Source organism: Nerophis ophidion, linkage group LG17 (assembly GCF_033978795.1).
Source record: "Nerophis ophidion isolate RoL-2023_Sa linkage group LG17, RoL_Noph_v1.0, whole genome shotgun sequence".
Taxonomy (NCBI): Eukaryota; Metazoa; Chordata; class Actinopteri; order Syngnathiformes; family Syngnathidae; genus Nerophis; species Nerophis ophidion.
The window spans coordinates 32,577,851-32,601,417 of NC_084627.1; the positions used below are offsets into that span (position 1 = coordinate 32,577,851).

The 23,567-nt window shown below is 39.3% G+C and overlaps 1 protein-coding gene across 2 annotated transcripts in view; it reads left to right on the forward strand.

Annotated features, from left to right (window-relative positions):
* The window catches only part of dcc (DCC netrin 1 receptor), an 803,111-nt gene that overhangs the window by 199,669 nt on the left and 579,875 nt on the right, over positions 1 to 23,567 (forward strand). For both annotated transcript variants that reach the window (XM_061876767.1, XM_061876768.1), the window contains exon 2: positions 14,360 to 14,716. In XM_061876767.1, coding sequence (XP_061732751.1) covers positions 14,360 to 14,716 — 357 coding nt within the window. The remainder of the gene's footprint in view (positions 1 to 14,359; positions 14,717 to 23,567) is intronic.

Below are 23,567 nucleotides of genomic sequence, written 5' to 3' on the forward strand. Positions count from 1 at the left end.
ATTCAGATTCCTGACAACAAAATCGGCAATCATCTGACTCTGTCATATTCCATAGTTGTAACATTTTTCCCATGGGTAAGAAGTTGTAAATCATTTTATTTGAAAATAACAATTTTACACATCAATAGTAAATAAAAGGGTCGATTTTTGGCCCACAGCTCGTTTTACGTTAAAGTTAAAGTACCAATGATTGTCACACACACACTAGGTGTGGTGAAATCTGTCCTCTGCATTTGACCAATCCCCTTGATCACCCCCTGGGAAGTGAGGGGAGCAGTGGGCAGCAGCAGTGCCGCGCCCGGGAATCAATTATGGTGATTTAACCCCCAATTCCAAACCTTAATGCTGAGTGCCAAGCAGGGAGGTAATGGTTTCCATTTTTATAGTCTTTGGTATGACTCGGCCGGGGTTTGAACTCCCAACCTACCGATTCCAGGGCGGACACTCTAACCACTAGGCCACTGAGTAGGTTAACCCTTGGCATATACTGAAATGTAAATATATTTATTATTAATGATATACATTATTAAATATATTTTACTATTTTGGTTTGGCCTCATCATTAGATTTGTATATAAAAAATCAGGCTCAAAATCAGGCTTTCAGTCTGAGAATAGAAGAGAGGTGTTGACCAGACAGAGAGTGATAACATCAAATTGCAGTAGAACAAGGACAAAGACACACTGTGTGTGTGGAGTGCACGTGTGTGCGCATGTATGTGTGACCAGTGGGAGTGAGTAAAGATAGAGCTGTCTGGATAGTGATTTACTGATAGCAAGAGAGTAGAGGTACCACTGAAAGGGAATCGATGAGTAGGAAGGCAAAAGAGAGAGACATAAACGAGAAAGTGAAAAGGGCGGAAGGAGGTAAGAGTGGACAGATGAGGACCGAGGAATGTGTGACAAAGACAACTGATAGATGAAGAAAGTTGAAGACAGTACAATTTTGTGGACGACGCTACCCTCATCGGGCTCATCTCGGATGGCGACGAGTCCGTCTACAGGAGAGAGGTGGACCGGCTGGTGTCCTGGTGCAGCCTCAACAACCTGGAGCTGAACGGCCAGAAAACAGTGGAGATCTTGGACTTCAGGAAAGTCAAAGCCCAACCATCCCCCCTCACCCAGACTGACTCTCCCACCCCTGTCTCCATTGTGGACTCCTCTCGTTTCTTGGGCACCACCATCACCCAGGACCTCAAGTGGGAGCCGACCATTAGCTACCTCATCAAGAAGGCCCAGCAGAGGATATACTTCCTGCGGCAGCTGAAGAAGCTCAAAAAGTCAAAGCCCAACCATCCCCCCTCACCCAGATTGACTCTCCCACCCCTCCATTGTGGACTCCACCCGTTTCTTGGGCACCACCATCACCCAGGACCTCAAGTGGGAGCCGACCATCAGCTACCTCATCAAGAAGGCCCAGCAGAGGATGTACTTCCTGCGGCAGCTGAGGAAGCTTAAGGTCCCGACCGAGATGCTAGTGCAGTTCTACTCAGCTATCATCGAGTCTATCTTCACCTCCTCCATCACCGTGTGGTTCCCCGGCGCCACAGTCCGGGACAAGCATCGACGTGCTGCTGAGAAGGTGATTGCTGCAAACTCCCACCCCTCCAGGACTTGTTCTCCTCCAGGACGAGGAGGCGTGTGGGTCGGATCACAGCTGACTCTTCTCACCCTGGACACAAACTATTCTCCCCTCTCCCTTCAGGCAGGAGACTACAGTCCATCCAGACCCACACCTCCCGCCACCTGAACAGTTTTTCCCCTCGGCCATCAGCCACATGAATAATAACAAGTTCTGATAGCTCAGTTACAGCTCATGTTATCACCTATTCTGTGTTATATGTGTTTTATGTTGCATGATTGCGCCAAGTAAAATTCCTAGTTTGTGAACCCGTTCTTTAAAAATGGCAATAAAAACTCTTCTTCTGATCCTGAATAAATACACACTACTATGGTTTTTATTGCAGATGCATTCATTAGAAGCACCAAGTGTTTAATTCTAAAACAAAATGTGGTTTACTACTTGGTGTCGAAAGTACTGTTGGCAAACAGAGATGAACCTCTAGTTGGAGTACTCAGAGTAGTGTTCTTGTAGTTTCTTGTAGTTGTAGTCTTGTACTTGAGGTCAGTTATCTGGTCTTTCCCAAGGTGGTGTCGAGGTTTGACTAAAGATAGTGTTTGTGTGTCAGGTGTATTTTATACCAAAATGAGTTGAGTTTAGGGGTGCTTTCTTGGAGGGTACTACAATTAAAAAAACGATATGTGGTGTCACAATGCGTGCGGTTTGGTAGGGCAGTGTTTGTCAACCTTTTTTGAGCCAAGGCACATTTTTTGCTTTGAAAAAATCCGGAGGCACACCACCAGCAGAAATTAGAAAAAAAAAAAACTCAGTTGACGGTAATTGTCGCAATTGGTGAATATGACTTTAAACCTTAACCAAGCATGAATCAATACAGCTCTTGTCTCAAAGTAGGTGTACTGTCATCACCTGTCACATCACCTTAGTTTTTTGCTGTTTTCCTGTGTGTAGTGTTTGAGTTCTTGTCTTGCGCTCCTGTTTTGGTGTTTTTTTCTTTTTGGTGGGTATTTTCTTGCAGCAGTTTGATGTCTTCCTTTGAGCGATATTTCCCGCATCGACTTTGTTTCAGCAATCAAAAATATTTCAGTTAATTTTATTCTTCTTTTTGGGGACATTGTTGATTTTCATGTCATGTTCAGATGTACATTGTGGACGCAGTCTTTGCTCCACAGTAAGTCTTTGCTGTCGTCCAGCATTCTGTCTTTGTTTAGTTCATACTTGCCAACCTTGAGACCTCCGATTTCGGGAGGTGGGGCATGGGGGGACGTGCTCGGGGGTGGGGCAGAGGCGTGGTTGGGGCGGGGGCGTGGTTAAGAGGGGTGTCGTATAATTCACCAACTCGAGTATTTCATATATATTTCATGTATATATATATAAACATATATATGTATGAAATACTTGACTTTCAGTGAATTCTAGCTACATATATTTATTTTATTATATATATAAATAAAAGAAATGGTTGAACTTCCGACGGCACCTATCAAATACACTAATAAAAACACAGTTGTTCTACTAACTGTACTGTGCTTGTTTGTTTCTAAAAAAAACAACACCACTTACCTTTCACTATTTGAGTAACCTTTGTTCTGTCATTTGCGTATTGGCGAGCGATCTCCGAATCCGGGAACATCCTTCACGGATTTGTTGAAGACAATCGCAAATGAGAATGGGATGTTGCTTCCAGCTATCAGCATAGCCATGTTTGTCTCAGCATAAGATACACCATCGGGTCTCCATTTTGCGAGGTGGGCCATAATACTGGGTTGTGAACGATACTGCACTGCGGACGCTTTGTGCTTCGCTGACCGTTCATGGCTGAATATCCGTTCGGCCGCTGTGTTCAATGGAGAAGTCTGTTCTACAAAATTTACAGGCAACATACCCCTTCCCCTTCGAACTCTCCTGGATAAACTGAAATTCTTGTTTCCAATCGTTCTGGAACTTGCAAGCGTATTTCTTAATTTTGCCCGTCGACGGTGTAATATATTGGGTTGGAGTCAATAACCAGGCGACGTGATGAAGTTACGTCTCTTTACTGTGGGCTTCAGAACAACAGGCTCCCTAATGCATGTTCCTTGACTGCACTTAAATGTAGAATATATTTACATTGTATTCTATGTACAGTAGATGGCAGTATTGACCTGTTTAAAAGAGTCACGTTGAGTCAGGTCCGACTCAATGTTGGGGGGTGTGGCCTCCAGCTCCCCTTGAATTTCGGGAGATTTTCGGGAGAAAGATTGTCCCGGGAGGGTTTTCGGGAGAGGCGCTGAATTTCGGGAGTCTCCCGGAAAATCCGGGAGGGTTGGAAAGTATGGTTTAGTTTGTAGCCAGTTCAGTTTTAGTATCATTCTGCATAGCCTTCCCTAAGCTTCAATGCCTTTTCTTAGGGTCACTCATCTTTTGTTTATTGTTGGTTTAAGCATTAGACACCTTTTTACCTCCCGCTGCTTCCGACATCTACAAAGCAATTAGCTACCGTATTACACGGTTACTGTGCCGAGCTCTAGATAGCACCGACACTCAACAACAACACATAATTTGCAGACTATAATTACTGGTTTGCAAAAAATATTTTTAACCCAAGTAGGTGAAATTAGATAATCTCCCACGGCACACCAGACTGTATCTCACGGCACACTAGCGTGCCACGGCACAGTGGTTGAAAACACTGGTAGGGGATCAACTATTTTTTCCACTAAGTTTTACTCAATCAAATATAAACAAAATGTTCAACCTTTATTATTATTATTTTTTTTCTTTCTTTCTGTATTTATTTATTCAAATAAATCCAACATAAAAATGTAATATCTTTGTAACGGGGTATACAAACAAATTCAGCATTGAATTAAATACTTATTTTCTGTACAAACTTTCGGATTCAACTCATAAATGTGTCACAAGCTCTGGCTTAGTGGAAGTTGGAATCATGACTTTAGGCTTATGCATATTTAAAAAATTAATATATAATAGTTCGTAAAAGTCCTTCAAACTCTGTGCAACATCTACATAGGTTGAACTTGAATGTTTAGAGGCCTCAGTAGAAAATGTTATTTTCTTACTGAAGATGTTTGATCATTTTCCATAAGAGGCTGTTTTATGATGTAACTTGTTGCACTCACTGTAGCCTACTTTGAGGCTTCCCGGGAACCCCCGAAGGCGCAGAGTGACGTTTTGGACCATACAAACTGCCTCTCTGATCAGGATGAAAGCCTGTTTAGCGGCGTCAACATCAAATGCAAGAAAAATTCTGCCGCTCGCTGCCATCTGAACCCTTTGCGAGAGTATACATAAGAACACCAAAACAAACAGGTAAACGCACAATAAATGACATATATGTAATCCAGAAACATTCTATGGGGTGGACGTACTAACGAACAACAGTATTTATTATGTTGACACGATGACAAAATGTAAAGGGAAAAGTACATTTCATATTTAAAGTGATACGGTACAAATTTGTGGTACCTGGTAATCAACACAAAATTATTAATTTTTAGATATGTTTACAGGGTTTCTACGGTTCATTAAAAAGCATTGAACGTAATAATATGGATATAATGAAAATTAAGGCCTTAAATAGCATTAAAAAGCATTAAATCAATCAAAGTTTTTTTTTATATAGCCCTAAATCACAAGTGTCTCAAAGGGCTGCACAAGCCACAATGATAGGATAGGATAGGATAGGATAGGTCTTTGTTGTCATTGCACAAGTACAACGAAACTTTGTTTTCAGCACAAACCTGTTCAAGATTAGACAAACAAACAGTGTACAGGGTTACAGAACAAGAACGCTGATGGGTCGCCATAAGGCGCCCCGTAAAATATGGGAAAAAGGTAAACGCTGGGGAAGGATGAGTAAAAAAAATACAATCTAGACTGGGCTCCTAAGGGGGCCCAGTCTGGAGTGGGAAAAAACCTCCATAGCAAAGCACATATCCATATTACAACATACATCTCGAGATATCTAGCAACAGAGGGAAGGTACTTCAAGGTCATGGTGGTAGGCCGCAGCTCTTCAGGCGCTGACCATCCATTCATCACCCCTACGGGATTTGCGTCGAGGGTGTTGGGTTGGGGGGTGGGGGGGTGTATGTGTGGCGTATGTTTTTTTGTGGATGTGTGTGTGTGCATGTCTCTGTTCCGCGGCCTTGATGTATTATGTAGTCGCTGGTCCAAAGTTAACAACAACAGGTGTGTGTCCATGAGAGACAAGAAGGGAGTTTGTTGTGTCTTGGACTACAGTCCATAGTGGGGCCAGCAGGGGATCTTCTTGAGTGGAGACGTCCCCAACTGATGCACAGGTGAATGGTCCACTCCAGGTCCCGACTTTGAACAGCTAGCGCAACATTTGTGGTCGCCTGATAACATATCCATGCAGGAGAGGGGGACAGAGCAGAAAAGAGACGGCAGATCAACTGCTCTAAAATGGGGTCTATTTAAAGGCTGGCGTATACAAATTAGTTTCAAGATGGGACTTAAACGCTTCTACTGAGGTAGCATCTCTGGCTGTTACCGGGAGGGCATTCCAGAGTACTGGAGCTCGATGTCCAGAGGCATTATAAGCATTTCATACAATTCTAAGCCTGGGCAGTGTATCAATATGTTAGTTAATGGAAAAATAAAAGAAAATGTACTTAATAGCTTTGAATTGAATGAATTGCTATGAATTGCTATGTCCGTGTTTGTTTATTTTCTTCGTCTCTGGCTTTCAAAATGAATACAAAAGGTCTCACTCTGAGCATCGCTCTCAGCACCTGAGCACGTTTATTTGACAGTAGAATTCAATGAGCAGATTAAAACTCGTGTCAATCATCCAAAATATTTGTTTTGGGATGAGCAGGTGGGGCAGCTCGCTTATACATACAGAATACACGGACATCGCCTCACTCGTCGCAACTCATTAGTGAGAAGCACTACTACCCCACATTTTTTTTTTTTGCTGCAGCTGTTACATATACTGTAATATTGTACATGGTAATTGGGATTTGTTATATAGTGTATATATTACACTAAAATTATATATATATATATATATATATATATATATATATATATATATATACAGATATATATATATATATATATATATATATATATATATGTATATATACATACATATATATATACTGTATGTGTGTATATATACATACATATACACATATATATGTATATATATACACAAATATATATATATATATATATATATATATATATATATATAGATATATTTTATACTGTACATATAATATGTCAATTTTACATACATGTTATATTTTGTATTGCTACCATGATACATTTTTAGTCTACTTAATACTTGCATTATCCTTTCCATCCTCACTGTCAAGTGTTGGTAGTGACAAACCCCAAGATGCAGAGATCGCAGGCTTGGTGCAGGAAAACATGATTTAATGTCCAAAATTAAAGCAAAACACAAACCAGGAACCAGGAACAGGCAAACTGGAAACAGGAAACAGGAACCAGCAAACAGGAAAAGTGGAAACAGCAAACATTCCACAGCATACAGCTCCAGCGACAATACCCCAACACTGACTGGAGAGCAATGCAGTTCTAAATAGCAACTGGCTGATTGACACCAGGTGTGGCCAGGTGCCAGTGAGCTGCAGCTGAGGGGAAACAGCGCTCAGGGAGACAAGCAAAAATTCAACCAGAAGTTTGCCAAAAACAAACAGAGGAAAAACCAAAACAAAACTAAACTGCAGGTGACGAACCTGACACTTCCCCTTTCCATCCATTGAAGCTGAGCTACTGTTTGGAACAATTTCCCTTGTGGATCAATAACGTTTGTCCAAGTCTAAGTCTAAGTCCCGAAAGTTAGGAGGAAAATAGATTAATAGATAAATATACAACTGAAAGGGCAACACAAGCCCATCAACACAGATGGATGAACTAGCAAGTATGCCGTGATGGCGTTGGCAACAAAAAAGACAACAAAACAAACCATCCTACCCAAAGTTTCCAATTGGGGAAATGGAGATAAACAAACTGATGTGAGCATGTCAGTAAAAACCAGCAAAATTGTTTTAATAAGGGTGGATCAGTGTGGGATTTAATCGAATAGGTTTACATAGGGCTGGGTGATATATCGATATACACGATTTATCGCGGGTTTGTCTCTGTGCGATATAGAAAACGACTATATCGTAATATTCGAGTATACATTCTCACGCAGTTGCTTTTAGCTGCGGGCATTACACCACAGCATGGGTGTCAAATTCTGGCCCGCGGGCCAAATCTGGCCCACCGTGTAATTTAATTTGGCCCTTAAGGCAATATCAATTTAGCATTAGAGTTGGCCCGCCGGTGTTATACAGCGTCGGTGCCGCTGTAACACCGCATTCACCGCTAATACTCATACTTGCCAACCCTCCTAATTTTCCCAGTAGACTCCCGAAGTTCAGTGCCCCTCCCAAAAATCTCCCATGGCAACCATTCTCCCGAATTTCTACCGATTTCCACCTGGACAACTATTGGGGGCGTGCTTTCAAGGCACTGGCTTTAGCGTTCTCTACACCCTTTCGTCACGTCCGCTTTTCCTCCATACTAACAGCGTGTCACATAATATGTGTGCCTTTAACACACACACGCACAAGTGAATGCAAGGCATACTTCGTCAACAGCCATACATGTCACACTGAGGGTGGCCGTGTAAACAACTTTAGCACTGTTACAAATATGCGCCACACTGTGAACCCACACCAAACAAGAATGACAAACACATTTCGGGTGAACATCCGCACCGTAACACAACAGAACAAATACCTAGAACCCTTTGCAGCACTAACTCTTCCGGGAAACTTCCAGCAAACTGACCAATAATTAACGTTTTATTCATGCATTTTCTCTTGCTACTTCAAGGCTTGAATGTTTGGTTCATTCATTATTGTTATTTTATTTTCAAATTTATTACTAACCTGTGGAACATTTTTTATATTTATTTCAGAAGATTGCAAATTCAAAAAAAGGCATAACAATTTTATTTAAATTTTATTTGATATGCCATTGATATTTTTTTAATTATAATTCTTATTGTTTGAAACTGGATTTTGCATGTCACTAAAGTTATATAAGCCTTGCTTGTTCAATATTTAATGCAAAACTTGTTTGGGTCCCTATTAAAAGGTTAATTTGTTCAACCTTGGCCTGCGGCTTTGTTCAGTTTAAAATTTTGGCCCACTCTGTATTTGAGTTTGACACCCCTGCACTACAGGCTCTTCTCACTCTTTCCTGTCCGTCCTTCTCACAGACACTCTTACACACGTCACATACTGTCACGTCATACGTCACATACGTATACGCTCTCGCCCAGCAGAGAGGTAGCAGACTGGGTAACGTTAGCTGTGATGCTAACGTAGCCGTACGAGTGTTAATACGAGAGAAAGAAGGTGCGGATCGGGTAACAAATGAAGGAAGACTTAATTCCCAATAAAAATAGCAGGGGTCCATCGTCTGGCGGTGCTTAGGCTTCAAGTGCGAATATGTCGAACAGACAACCGTAATTTGTCAAGTGTGGGGCAAAAGCGTTGCTATGAAAAGTAGCATTACTGCTAATATGTAGCATTATTTGAAAAGTCACTCGCTAGAGAATAAAGAGAATTTCATAACGTCCGTTGTAACTTACCACATAGTGAAGGACGAATATTATTTGATTTCCTATTACGCAGCTCATTTTTATTTGATACTTAAAATGTCTCTGATGATCTTGCACTTTCTGTTTTGGAAAGGACATGAATGTTTATGCTATTGCTTAATAACTTTAATAAACACACTTTTTTGGTCAATTGACTTAGTTGTGATTTCCTTCTCTGCACGAAAGTTTTAAAGTAGCATGTATGAATGCAGTATGAAAAAGAATGTTTTAATACAGACACATAGATTCATATACTGCTGTGATTATATGCATCAAGTGTTCATTCAAGGCCAAGGCAAAATATCATAATATATATCGTATATGGCCTAAAAATATCGAGGAATTAAAAAAAAGCCAAATCGCCCAGCCCTAGGTTTACATAAAACAAATATTTAAGTAAAAGAATCATTGTCAGTCTTTATATTTTCCACATCAGAGAAGTTTAAGTTGCATTCTGAATCAGCAACACGGACATTAATTGCAGTTTCTTGATGTTTTGGAAGATTGTCACACTGACGTGAGGTCAGATTCGCCGTTAGAAACACTGCAGCAGAGCCCTATTAGCCGCAATGAAAGTGCAGTTCCAACTCACCTGCAGATTTCATTGCAAAATCTATAAACCATCACCGCATCCGTAGTTTTCCTTTGTGTTTTACTACCTTTGTTGTCTAACAATCTCTTTATGGTGCGCTCACGCTACAAACGTGGCTTGATCAAAGTGTAAGGCCGCCTCGGGGATACAAATTGGCTCTTGGCTATAAATAACACCTTGTGCAGAGCAGTTTAGCTCCACATAAATGTGCAGGAAAATGGGCACCGTGTGTATTTTGATAAAACGTGTTGACAGACAGGCAGTAAAGCAAATCTGCTGTTGGGGTAAACAATGCTTGTTTTAGTGCTGCACAGAGTACTGTGAGTATGTTGTAAGTATGGGCACAATCTGGGGTATTTAAATGGGAACTGGGCAGCACAGTGGAAGAGGGGTTGGTGCATCTGCCTCACAATACGAAGGTTCTGAGTAGTCCTGAATTCAATCCCGGGCTCGGGGTATTTCTGTGTGGAGTTTGCATGTTCTCCCCGTCACTGCGTGGGTTGCCCTTTGGGTACTGTGAGTGTGAATGCTCTCTGTCTATCTGTGTTGGCCCTGTGATGAGATGGCGACTTGTCCATCCGCCCAAATGCAGATGAGACCCCCCCGTCACCCCAAAAGAGACAAGCGGTAAGAAATGGATGGATGGATGGATAAATGGGAACTGCACTTCTTTTGGAATTTTAACTATCATTTACAATCCTTATGTCAAAGAAAAAACATGTTTTTCTTTTTTTTAATGCATTCTAACTAGTAAATAAATGCAATCAAATGGGAGTCACTCTATTCTGCTTGTAAAATGCTAAAAAAAAAACATCCAAATTCCTCCATTAAGGTTTTATATACACATTTTAAGCATTTGGCGGCATATCAATTTCAGAAAAACATCACAAAATTCGCTTTTTCCTTCACAACATCACTGTTTACGACTCACTGCAGATTTTAACAAGCTAACAAACATAATAATACATTACTTACTTTATGTACACTGTCTGCTGTCATTAGGATGCTAACTGTAAGGATGTTCACATAGTCCAATGCAGATCAATAATTCCAATGCATATTAACGCGTAATGCTTGCAAGGAAAAAAAGGGGATGGACCAGGCGTCTTTTCGTGTTTTTCTCGTCATGACTGGGTCGAAATTGGATGCCAAAGTGTACCAACTCGTCAGATTATGTCTTAGTCCTTCTACTATCCAGGTGAGATGTATTATTTATGATCCAGAATATACTTTTGAGCGCCGATGCGTGAAAGCAGCTCACCGCAGCCATGATGCCAAATCAACAGCACAAACTGTTAGCTCACTGTCATCACAACGCTGCAAAAAATATTTTGTCTGCATTATATATTATCACAATATAACTAAAACTTGGGTAATATTCAAGTGACAAAAATGTAAATTTTGGTGTATTTGTATATATTGTATATTTGAATGTTTTTTTTTAGAATGATTTATGGGAGTAATAGAGGACTTTTATTTACGTTTAATTACGAGTTAGAATGCATTAATGTATATAGATAGATAGATAGATAGATAGATAGATAGATAGATAGATAGATAGATAGATAGATAGATAGGTAGATAGATAGATAGATAGATGGGTAGATGGATAGATAGATAGATAGATAGATAGATAGATAGATAGATAGATAGATAGATGGATAGATAGATAGATAGATAGATAGATAGATAGATAGATAGATAGATAGATAGATAAATAGATAGATAGATAGATAGATAGATAGATAGATAGATATTACCTTATTGATTTCTTCAGGAGAGTTCCTTCAGGAAAATTAAAAGTGCATTATGCATTGATATATATATATATACATATATATATATATACACATACATACATACATATATATATATATATATATATATATATATATATACATACATATATATATATATATCAAAAAAGGGCTGTCAAACAATTGAAATATTTGTTCCTGATTAATTGCACTTTGTTCATAATTAATTCAAAATTAATCGTAGAAAGTTATGATTGTTCATCATTAATAAGTGTACCCTAGACAAATTAATTTTCAGAGGGGGGTTTCATATTGCTGCATGACAATGTTTTAACATTCTCAATTAATAAAATGTAATTGTGACCCTTGTTAATCATTCTGTAATTGAGGACTCAACCACAACATTTTATGAAAAAAATGTACACAATATTTCAGGCAGCAAGAAAAACGGTAAAGAAAGAAGTGTTCAAATTAATCGGCCGTTAAAAAAATTGTGCCATTATTGGAAGTTAACACATTATTATCGTGTTAACTTTGACAACCCTAAACTATGTCTATACAGTCGTGGTCAAAAGTTTACATACACTTGTAAAGAACATAATGTCATGGCTGTCCTGAGTCTCCAATAATTTCTAGAACTCATTTTTTTTTTTTTGATAGAGTGATTGGAGCACATACTTGTTTGTCACAAAAAACCTAATCATCAAGTTTGGTTCTTTAATGAATGTATTATGGGTCTACTGAAAATGTGACCAAGTCTGCTGGGTCAAAAGTATACATACAGCAATGTTAATATTTGGTTACACGTCCCTTGGCAAGTTTCACTGCAATAAGGCGCTTTTGGTAGCCATCCACAAGCTTCTGGCAAGCTTCTGGTTGAACTTTTGACCACTCCTATTGACAAAATTGGTGCAGTTCAGTTAAATGTGTAGGTTTTCTGACATGGACTTGTTTCTTCAGCATTGTCCACACAGGGCTTTGGGAAGGCCATTCTAAAACCTTGATTTTAGCCTGATTTAGCCATTCCTTTACCACTTTTGACGTATGTTTGGGGTCATTGTCCTGTTGGAACACCCAACTGTGCCCAAGACCCAACCTCTGGTCTGATGATTTTAGGTTGTCCTGAAGAATTTTGAGGTGATTCTTGTTTTTCACTGTCCCATTTAGTCTCTGTAAAGCACCAGTTCCATTGGCAGCAAAACAGGCCCAGAGCATAATACTACAACCACCATGCTTGACAGTTAGCGTGGTGTATCTGGGATTAAATGCCTCACCTTTTCTCCTCCAAACATACTGTATTGCTGGGTATTGTGGCCAAACAGTTTAAAATTTGTTTCATCTGACATCACATGGACAAAGATAAGACCTTCTGGAGGAAAGTTCTGTGGTTATTACATGAATTTGGTTGAAACCATCTTTTTAAAACTTGTAAAAAACCTTAATTTGGTTTTTGACGTTTTAAAGATGCACTGCGATGACATAGCGACTTGTCCAAGGTGTATGCCGCCTTCCACCCAAGTGCAGCTGAGATAGGCTCCAGCCACCCCGTGACCCAGCAAGGCACAATCAGTAGAAAATAGATGGAATGAGCATTTTAAAGATTACATTAACATATCTACAACATACCCTTGTTTGTTCGTGTAGCTTAGCATGCTCCTTCTGATTATTCTTACTCGATGTTTAAAACCTCGTCCTCTTGTGATAATAGTATTTTATTTAAATACAGTTTATTTGCCGCAATAGAGGTGATAATTATTAACTTAGCCAGGCGGCTCCACACTGTGTGCTGTATGAACATACACAGTTAGCTGCTTGGTTCCTCTGTCCGCCAGAATAATAAATCCTCAGCTTTTTTGATCGGCATTGAAAGGCATCAGTCGGCTTAGGACATACTTTTACATCGAAATCCGCCGATACTCTTAACTGCTCTGTTAGAACGCAAACTCCTTTCGTCAGATCCGAGCACTCATTGCAAAATGGTTCCCTTGTGGCCCTACTTTTCTAATCCGTACAAATATCGATACTGATACCCCTTTGTTACTAGTTCAAGCATCACATTGATACTAGTTTAAGAGATCTTTTTTCTTTAGTACTCTTCTGTTTATTTTCACACAAATGTGTGTTTAATTCTGTTCATGTTACAAACCCCATTTCCATATGAGTTGGGAAATTGTTTTAGATGTAAACATAAACGGAATACAATGATTTGCAAATCCTTTTCAGCCCATATTCAGTTCAATATGCTATAAAGACAAGAAATTTGATGTTCAAACTCATAATCTTCATTTTTTTTTGTGCAAATAATAATTAACTTAGAATATCATGGCTGCAACACGTGCCAAAGTAGTTGGGAAAGGGCATGTTCACACTGTGTTACATCACCTTTTCTTTTAACAACACTCAATAAATGTAACGGAGTGTAACAGTTTGGGAAACACAATTTGTACAAACACAATTTCCCAACTCGTTTGGAAACGGGGTTTGTATTATATTAACAAATGTTGTTGGACACAGAAGTTTGTTTACACATTTTTGCACCATTGACTTTATTCCCAAACAATTGTTCGCAATAAAGTAGAAACATTTTGTTGATACTGTTGTTAGAATCCGCAATACTGAGAGTGGCCTTGTATTTACTACGTTTCGAAGTCATACCAATATTTACCCCTTTTTGTAAAGAAAGTCATAGTAGACGTTACGGTGTTTTTATTTTGATAAAAATAAATATTCATAAATATAATAATATGCATGCCTCTCATCTGCTCTTCCTCCTTCCCGCAGGGTATGAGGGCTCCTCGTCATCATCTTCCTCATTAAGTCCTGGACGTTTTGTGGACTTTACATTCACCCAGGAGCCTCAGGACACTGTGACTGTGCGAGGCGGCGTGCTGCAACTCGACTGCCGAGCCCACTCAGACATGGCGACCGGAAGCCCCACCATCACATGGCGGAAGGATGGCGTGCTACTCAGTGCCTTGGTGGATGATCGGCGGCAGGAGATGTCCAATGGATCGCTGCTGGTTGAGAATATTGTACACTCACGACACCACCGTCCTGATGAAGGGGAGTACCAGTGCCTTGCCACACTGGACGGCCTTGGAAGTATTGTGAGCCGGATCGCTAAAGTCACTGTGGCAGGTAAGATCATATTTTTATAACCATTTAAAATGTTTTCAAGATGTGGCTGAAGACGTCAGGTGAAGTCGAACAGCCTAAAAATACATAAAATGCCATTTTGCTAATTACCCTATATTTTTCCCTTCCAGAAGGTCATGGGTTTTTATTTTTATATTGCACGGGATCACAACAGAAGTCATTTATCTTTCCCCGCACAAAATTCAATAACATTCTTATTTTTTTTTTATTACTCAATGTATTACAATTCATTGTTGAGGGACTTGGTGACACTTGCAATGTGATAGACAGCACGAGCGAATCGACTAAATATATTTTGAAGAGCCAAAACAAAAAAAATAATAAAATGGAATCGTCTTTTAACTGTCATATTTTCTGGGCCATAGGGCGCACGGGATTACAAGATGCACTGCAGATGAATGATCAAGTTTTTAATATGTTTTCATATATAAGGCACACCGGCTTATAGGGCTGTCATGATCCGTGGCCCGTATCATGTTTTGTTATTTTCCGTTAGTTTTGACTCCCTCAGTTCCTCTTTTGTGTACCCTGGAGTTTTGTTTTGGTTGCCATGGTTGCTTATTGTTTTCACCTGCCTCTGATTGGTGTTCGGGACACTTACCTTTTCCCCGAGCACTAATCAGAGGCTTATTTAAGCCTGCCTTTGTCGGTCAGTCAGCCTGGCTTCTTTTATTTGCTGCACGCAACCTACTATGTGAGTATTTGCCTTCTAGTCAACGCTAAGTGGTAGCCTCAGTGCAGTGCGATCTGCACGTTGTTCCTTCGGCTTATTTTCTGTTTTAGGTATGTCTTTGATTTTCGAGGAATAAATCATGTTCCTACCTGCAAGTCCGGTCCGGAGTGGTCCATTTACATCCCGGGGGAACGAACCTCGCAGCAAGCTGCGACCCCCCGCACGTAACAAGGGCACATTAAAGGAGTCTTATTATTTAAATTTTTTGTATATTGAAAACACTTCCTTATGGTCTACATAACATGTAAAGGTGGTTCTTAAGTCAAAATGTTGCATGGATTATGTTTTACAGAACATCTTCAAGCCTTTTTCTGTCAATCACTTCAGGATTTGTCTTTTTATGGACGGTCTCATTTCTGTGGCTCACCTTCGGCAGCGTCTTCTCCCCGTTATCTTTGTTGTAGCGGTGTAGCGTGCAAGGACGGGAGTACAAGGAGTCTCAAAAGATGGAGCTAACTGTTTTAAAGACATTCAGACTTTACTTAGATCAATAACGGAGCAGCATCTCCTCATCCGGAAACAACAATGTGTCCTGTGAAAAACCGTCCGACCGGAACTCTCTAATAACTAAAGTTCCTTAGGTCAATAATATAAACTCACTACACCGTTATGTTTTAGCGCTTTCATGGCGAGTTTACTGACAGATATAATTAAGAACTTTACACTACTTTATATTAGAAATGGCGGAGGATGAATGTCCCATGACAAGAAGAAGCTTATCGACTACAGTGTCTTCACGGACTACAAAGGTGGACACGCGCTATTTTTTAGGATTTATGCAAATCCCAAATACAGATCAGCAGGTAGCAGAAGGTAAGAAACGTTGCTTTTGTATAATATTGCGAAACAAAACGTGAGATAATATGTCTTACCCTATACACACACCATAATAATACTGGTATGTTGAAGCACATCAAGCGGTACAGCTTTGTACTTTGTTTTGATATATTTTTGTGCATTGTGTGTAAAGTTCTATATTTTCAATGGAACATATAAAATGTTGGTGTTGTTTACTTGAGTCATATTGCAGTCTACACTTATCTCTTGTGTATGACTGCCACTATATTGCAGCCTACACTTATCTCTTATGTGTGACTGGTCACACTTCTAATCACACCATGCACCAAATGAAATAGCTTCGAGGTGGGTTAGCTCAACCCAACATATTCTTTTCATATTAGGCGAACCGGGTTATAAGGCGCACTGTTGAGTTAAAAAAAAAAAAAAAAGATTTCAAGTGTGCCTAATAGTCCGTAAAATATGGTATATGTTAACACATTCTAATGTGTACTGCTAAATGTATTGCAAAAACATTGAGTCTCCTGACGTCCAAAATGTCTTTTTGGAACCACATCTGTCATGATCCCACATGACAGTTTTAGACTTTGTCATTTTTCCTTGTATGTGTTAAGTGTTGTTTTTTTCCTATGTTTGGGTTTTTTTCCATTCTGGCACTCTCTCTCTCCTACTTTATGTTGACACTTCCTGTTTTGAGTGCTGGTCTACACACCTGCCTGTGTTCAGTCATCAGGGGACTCACCTGTCTCTGATCAACAATTAGAATGAGTTATTAATAAATATTCATAGTTTTAATTATTATTATTTATAGTTATTTATTGCAGGTGGTATGGCGTAGTGCAGTGGTTCTCAACCTTTTTTCAGTGATGTACCACCTGTGAATTTTTTTTTAATTCAAGTACCCCCTAATCAGAGCAAAGCTTTTTTGGTTGACAAAAAGAGATAAAGAAGTAAAATACACCACTATGTCATCAGTTTCTGATTTATTAAGTTGTATAACAGTGCAAAATATTGCTCATTTGTAGTGGTCTTTCTTGAACTATTTGGAAAAAAATATATAAAAATAACTAAAAACTTGTTGAAAAATAAACAAGTGATTCAATTATAAATACAGATTTCTACACATAGAAGTAATCATCAACTTAAAGTGCCCTCTTTGGGGATTGTAATAGAGATCCATCTGGAATCATCAACTTCATTCTTAACATTTCTTCCCAAAAAAAGAAATCTTTAACATTTATATTAATGGAACATGTCCACAAAAAATCCATCTGTCAACACTGAATATTGCATTGTTGCATTTCTTTTCACAGTTTATGAACTTACATTCATATTTTGTTGGAGTATTATTCAATCCGATTTGTGCAGTCCTTTGAGACATTTGTGATTTGGGGCTATATAAATAAACATTGATTGATTGATTGATTGTGGGATCCTATTTTTATTTTTATTTTTTTTTCTTTGTCATAAAAAAGGGACATTTTTGTCATGAGAAAGCGAGGTTTTTGTGGTTGGTGCACTAATTGTAAGTGTATATTGTGTTTTTTATGTTGATTTAATAAAAAAAAAGCCCCCCCTTTAAAAATTAATGTCCCTTCAAAACTATCTAAAAGAAAGTAACTTGTAGCTAAATTTTTAAGGAAAAAAATATGATGTACTTCATGTGAGCAAACTCAGGTTTCAATGGCTCGGCTCGTCTGTCATTTTTAATAAACACAAGTGTCCTTAAAGGGGAACTGCACTTTTTTGGGGATATATGTATATATATATATATATATATATATATATATATATATATATATATATATATATATATATATATATATATATATATATATATATATACATATATATATATATATATATATATATATATATATATATATATATATATATATATGTATGTATATATATATATATATATATATATATATATATATATATATATATATATATATGTATATATATATATATATATATATATATTTCATTTTTATTTTTTTTATTTTATTTATTTATTTATTTTTTTATAAAAATGAATAAAAATTCTTCTGCGGCCCGGTACCAATCGGGCCACGGCCCGGTGGCCGCAGCCCGATGGTTAGGGACCTCTGTTATATACTGTTTGTGTGCACCCACGGCTGTGGTCAAAGCTGGTGCTGCCTGCTTTAGTACTTCTAAGTGGGTCAAACTTACATTTTAATTACAACCTAATAGTCACAGTGAGTGAAGTTTTTTTAAAAACTAAGTTGCAGCAATGCCAACCAGTTAAATTTAGCCATCGATACCTAATGTCCAATGTTGTGGACACTTTTCATCAAATCACAAAATCAGTACTCAGAAATGTTAAATTAATGTATTTCTATTCGGTCGTTGCTTGATATCCTAATACAGAGGTATTGCAATTACCTCTTCCCTCCCGGTTCCATGGACCACCAAGGTGAGACATGACTGGAGCAGTTTTGTCACTTTGTTTATTTTTTTTCAATAAACCTCAGTGCAGGTCGGGTCGCTTTTCAGCTCTTCCTCTTCCAACTGCTCGCTCTTCCGGTCGCTTTTCAGCCTCCCCCGGCGTCATCTGTGTCTTTCTGTTTGTCGCGTTCGCGCGTCATGCACCACTGGCTCTCCAACTCCTTCTCTCCCTCCTGCATCTCTTGCTGCCCTTTTACACATTGCGAGGTGACTACATAACTGCACCTAGGTGGGCCATCCACACACCTGACGCCTATCTCGTAGCTGGCCCTGGCGCCCCCCGCCTCGCTGCAGGTCCGCCGGCCACGCTTCCTCACAAATACCTTTGAAAAAGAAAACTCTTTTTTTTTTAGATAAATATTCTTTGAACATCAGTACAATATTTATGAAATAAAGTAATTATAATGCACAGCATTTACCTTGGGGACCAAATCGTTCATGTTGCACACAGGCAACTTTGAGTGACAAACCAGAAAGTCAGAGTTGACAGCAACAGACGTCTGCATGAAACTGGGTGAGCAAGGCTTAAGCTCTCCTGTCCAGTCAGAAGAAAAGAACTAACTGAAACACGTTGGGCAGACCATTAAGGAGCTTCTTATTATATTTTTATGGATTAGTGTCTTTTGTGTGGATGTTTCGCACTCGTGGCGCTGCAGTCGGGCTGCTTTGCCGAATCTGCTACATGGTAGGACATATTTTTAATGGTTGATTTGGTCAGTACCGGTGGTTGGAAAGCAGGGTTGTATCAATCACTCTCTGACAAACTATTTTTTTTAGCGGCGCATTGGTCACAGAGACGTAACTAGCTTATGCTGCCATATTTAACATACTAGCCCACAGGTTTCCTGCTGCTGCTGTGCAGATCGCGTCTCAGCTGGTCAAATTTATTCTGGATTATAAACCACACCTCTCATTTGGATAATAGGAGGATTTAGCCATGAATCAAGAAATTGTTCATCTGTGACATTCAATTTATACCCGGAGATGGAGAGAAAGACACAAAAATGTAATTTGCTGCTGCAACTTTTCTTTTTAACCCGTTGTGTCATTATGATTAATTATTAGTCGATACGGGAAATAAGAACGTCCTAACATTTGTCATCCCAGAGAGAGCAGACATTGTACAGTAAGAGATCATGTTATTATGTTTGTAGCCTATTTTTCTTGTTTAGCACTTAGCAACACTGCTACAGTGCTTCACTAAAGCAGGATCTATTTTGCACACAGCATCTTAAACTTGTAGCTCATACCCCTTATATTCAGGCTAAAAAAATGTAAGGTTCTGATCATATTTTTTACCAACATAATCATTGGCTCTCACAGTGTTTGCTTGATTATCATTCAGTATGTGTCCATGCACTAAATTAGTCAGATTTCTCGAATAGTTTGGCTCTAAATGAGCCTTCTACAGTCCATGGAAACACTTTAATCTGATCGGTTTTTGAAAAGTTGGACTAAGACACCTGGATAATGCGATTGAAAACAAGATCTCTCAAAGGAGTGCGTGCGGCCGAGGGGACTCTTCGTGTTGTGCATGCGCCAGTCTCAAAGTATGGCCTATAACCCGGAAGCAGATACCATTCAATAAAAACAGCAACACTTGTAATGAAGAGGTCCTTTGGACCTGCATCTGCTCCAATACATTCTTGGTAGTAGCGTCATGTTCGTTGCACAATCCAAGATCACTTCTTGATGTTGTCTACTATTTAACATCAGCATAGCCATTAGAGACATAATAGTTTTAATCTGTGCCAATATTACAGTGGACATCACAACAGAGCTAGGTTGTTAACTTGTTAATGGACACAGGCGCAGAGTGTGACGTCATATCTCCCGTCCAAAGACAAAACCCAGTAACTCACTTCTAGCTGATTTTGAGAAAACAAAGGAAAACCAGGGCTTCACGGTGGCAGAGGAGTTAGTGCGTCTGCCTCACAATACGAAGGTCCTGCAGTCCTGGGTTCAAATCCAGGCTCGGGATCTTTCTGTGTGGAGTTTGCATGTTCTCCCCGTGAATGCGTGGGTTCCCTCCGGGTACTCCGGCTTCCTCCCACTTCCAAAGACATGCACCTAGGGATAGGTTGATTGGCAACACTAAATTGGCCCTAGTGTGTGAATGTGAGTGTGAATGTTGTCTGTCTATCTGTGTTGGCCCTGCGATGAGGTGGCGACTTGTCCAGGGTGTACCCCGCCTTCCGCCCGATTGTAGCTGAGATAGGCGCCAGCGCCCCCCGCGACCCCGAAAGGGAATAAGCGGTAGAAAATGGATGGATGGAAAGGAAAACCAATCAATCTTGATGCTGTCTTACAAAGATCTACAAAGTCATCAAACGTATAGATGTTTTCTTGAGCTTTCATTTTCTTGCCGATTGAGCCATGGATTGAATCTGCTCTCATGAACGTGTGCCCTTTCTCCAGATATTTTATTAAAATCTCGGGTGGGCCCCATTCTGCGTTAGCACATTGGGCAACAGCCGTGTACAGCGTCCAGTTTTTATTTTGACTGCCACAGTTATCTGCCCAAAAGAGTATGCAAGGGGAAGAATCAAGAACAATACATTTAATGAAGGTGCTTGCAACGTCCTGGGCCAATCTTCCAAATATCCCCTCGTGCCATAATATCACATAATCAGGTTGACCGTCGGCCCCCATTCGTTCAAATGTCTCATTAAAGACAATAAGGCGACTGACAAAGAAGCTCCGATTGGTCCCTTGAGATACTAGGTTTTTCAGTTGTATCTACGCGGTTATGTGGTAGTTGCTAGGTACTGACATGCGCGTAACAGCTTACTTACGGAACAAATTACAATATTGCATACACTAATGTAAAGCATATCACCTAGGAACCCCAAAATTATTATCAGCTCAGTTTTGACCAAAATTGAGTTACTGGGTTTTGCCTTTGGACGGGAGGTATAGGTCAACCAAAAAAGAAACAAATTAAAAGGAAAAAGCATCCCCTCGTGCACACGAGGCACACTGCGTATGACCAATCGTCACACTAGAAAGAGAGCTTGTACACTTGGACTTCACACATCGGTGTGAAAATATGAAAAAAAGAACAATTTGAGAAGTCGGACTAATTTAGTGCATGGAAACATAGTATGTAAGGGATCCGTAGTTCCCACATCTACGTCATGGATCTGGCTCTGGATTCTCTGTGAGATTGATACTATTTTGATCAAATCTATTTACTCGCACAATTTGTAAGTATTTTGGTGTTATGAATTATATATGTGGGCTTCACGGTGGCAGAGGGGTTTGTACGTCTAACTCACAATACGAAGGTCCTGAGTAGTCGGGGGGTTTAATCCCGGGCTCGGGATCTTTCTGTGTGGAATTTGCATGTTCTCCCCGTGAATGCGTGGGTTCCCTCCGGGTACTCCGGCTTCTTCCCACTTCCAAAGACATGCACCTGGGGATAGTTGATTGGCAACACTAAATTGGCCCTAGTGTGTGAATGTGAGTGTGAATGTTGTCTGTCTATTTGTGTTGGCCCTGTGATGAGGTGGCGACTTGTCCAGGGTGTATGCCACCTTCCGCCCGATTGTAGCTGAGATAGGAACCAGCACCCTCCCCCCCACTCCCCACCCCAAAGGGAATAAGCGGTACAAAAGGGATGGATGGATGGAAATTATATATATATATATATATATATATATATATATATATATATATATATATATATATATATATATATATATATATATATATAAATGGGTTATAAATGGGTTGTACTTGTATAGCGCTTTTCTACCTTCAAGGTACTCAAAGCGCTTTGACACTACTTCCACATTTACCCATTCACACACACATTCACACACTGATGGAGGGAGCTGCCATGCAAGGCGCCAACCAGCACCCATCAGGAGCAAGGGTGAAGTGTCTTGCTCAGGACACAATATATATATATATATATATATATATATATATATATATATATACGTATATATATATATATATATATTTATATGTCTATATTTGTATATATCTTTATTTATATATATATATATATATATATATATATATATATATATATATATATATATATATATATATATATATATATATATATTTATGTATGCTAGGCGCCAGCGCCCCCCGCGACCCCGAAAGGGAATAAGCGGTAGGAAATGGATGGATGGATATTTATGTATGGATGATTATAGCTTTAATATCTTTAATTTGGAGGCAACTTGCTCCCCTCACTTCCCAGAGGGTGAACATTGGGAAGGATAATTTCACCACACCTAGTATTTGTGTGACTATCGTTGGGACTTCAACTTTAGTTTGTTTTATGTACTTTTTTTTTATGCCTATCATTCACATACCTATGAAAAAAAAGCATACGCGAGTTTTTTTTTTTTTTTTTACTATTAGCATTCTAACAGAAAATAAATGCTTGCTATTGAAGTAATGTGTGTCATTACATCATTGTGTCTGTTGTGGTCATAAAGCAATCTAAAACAACATCCAAAAACCGCCAAGAATACTCTATTTACGTCCCATGACTTTGATAGTAACCAAATTTTAGCGATATAAGTTAACAAACTACTTTTAGCAGCGCATTAATCCCTGGCGTTATGCTGCTATTAACATACAGTATTGAACCGGTGAGCTGCTGCATCACCTGAGTTGGTTAAAGTTAATTCTAAATCATAAATTATGCTTCTGACCTGGATGGTAGAAGGTTGTGGACATAAACTGCGAAATTGGTCAACTTTGACATTTAACTTAGACCCAGTGATGGCGAGAACGACACGGATCACAGAAATTAATTTATTACAGTCTAGCCGTAAACCAATTAACAGCGGTAAAAAAGGGTTTACT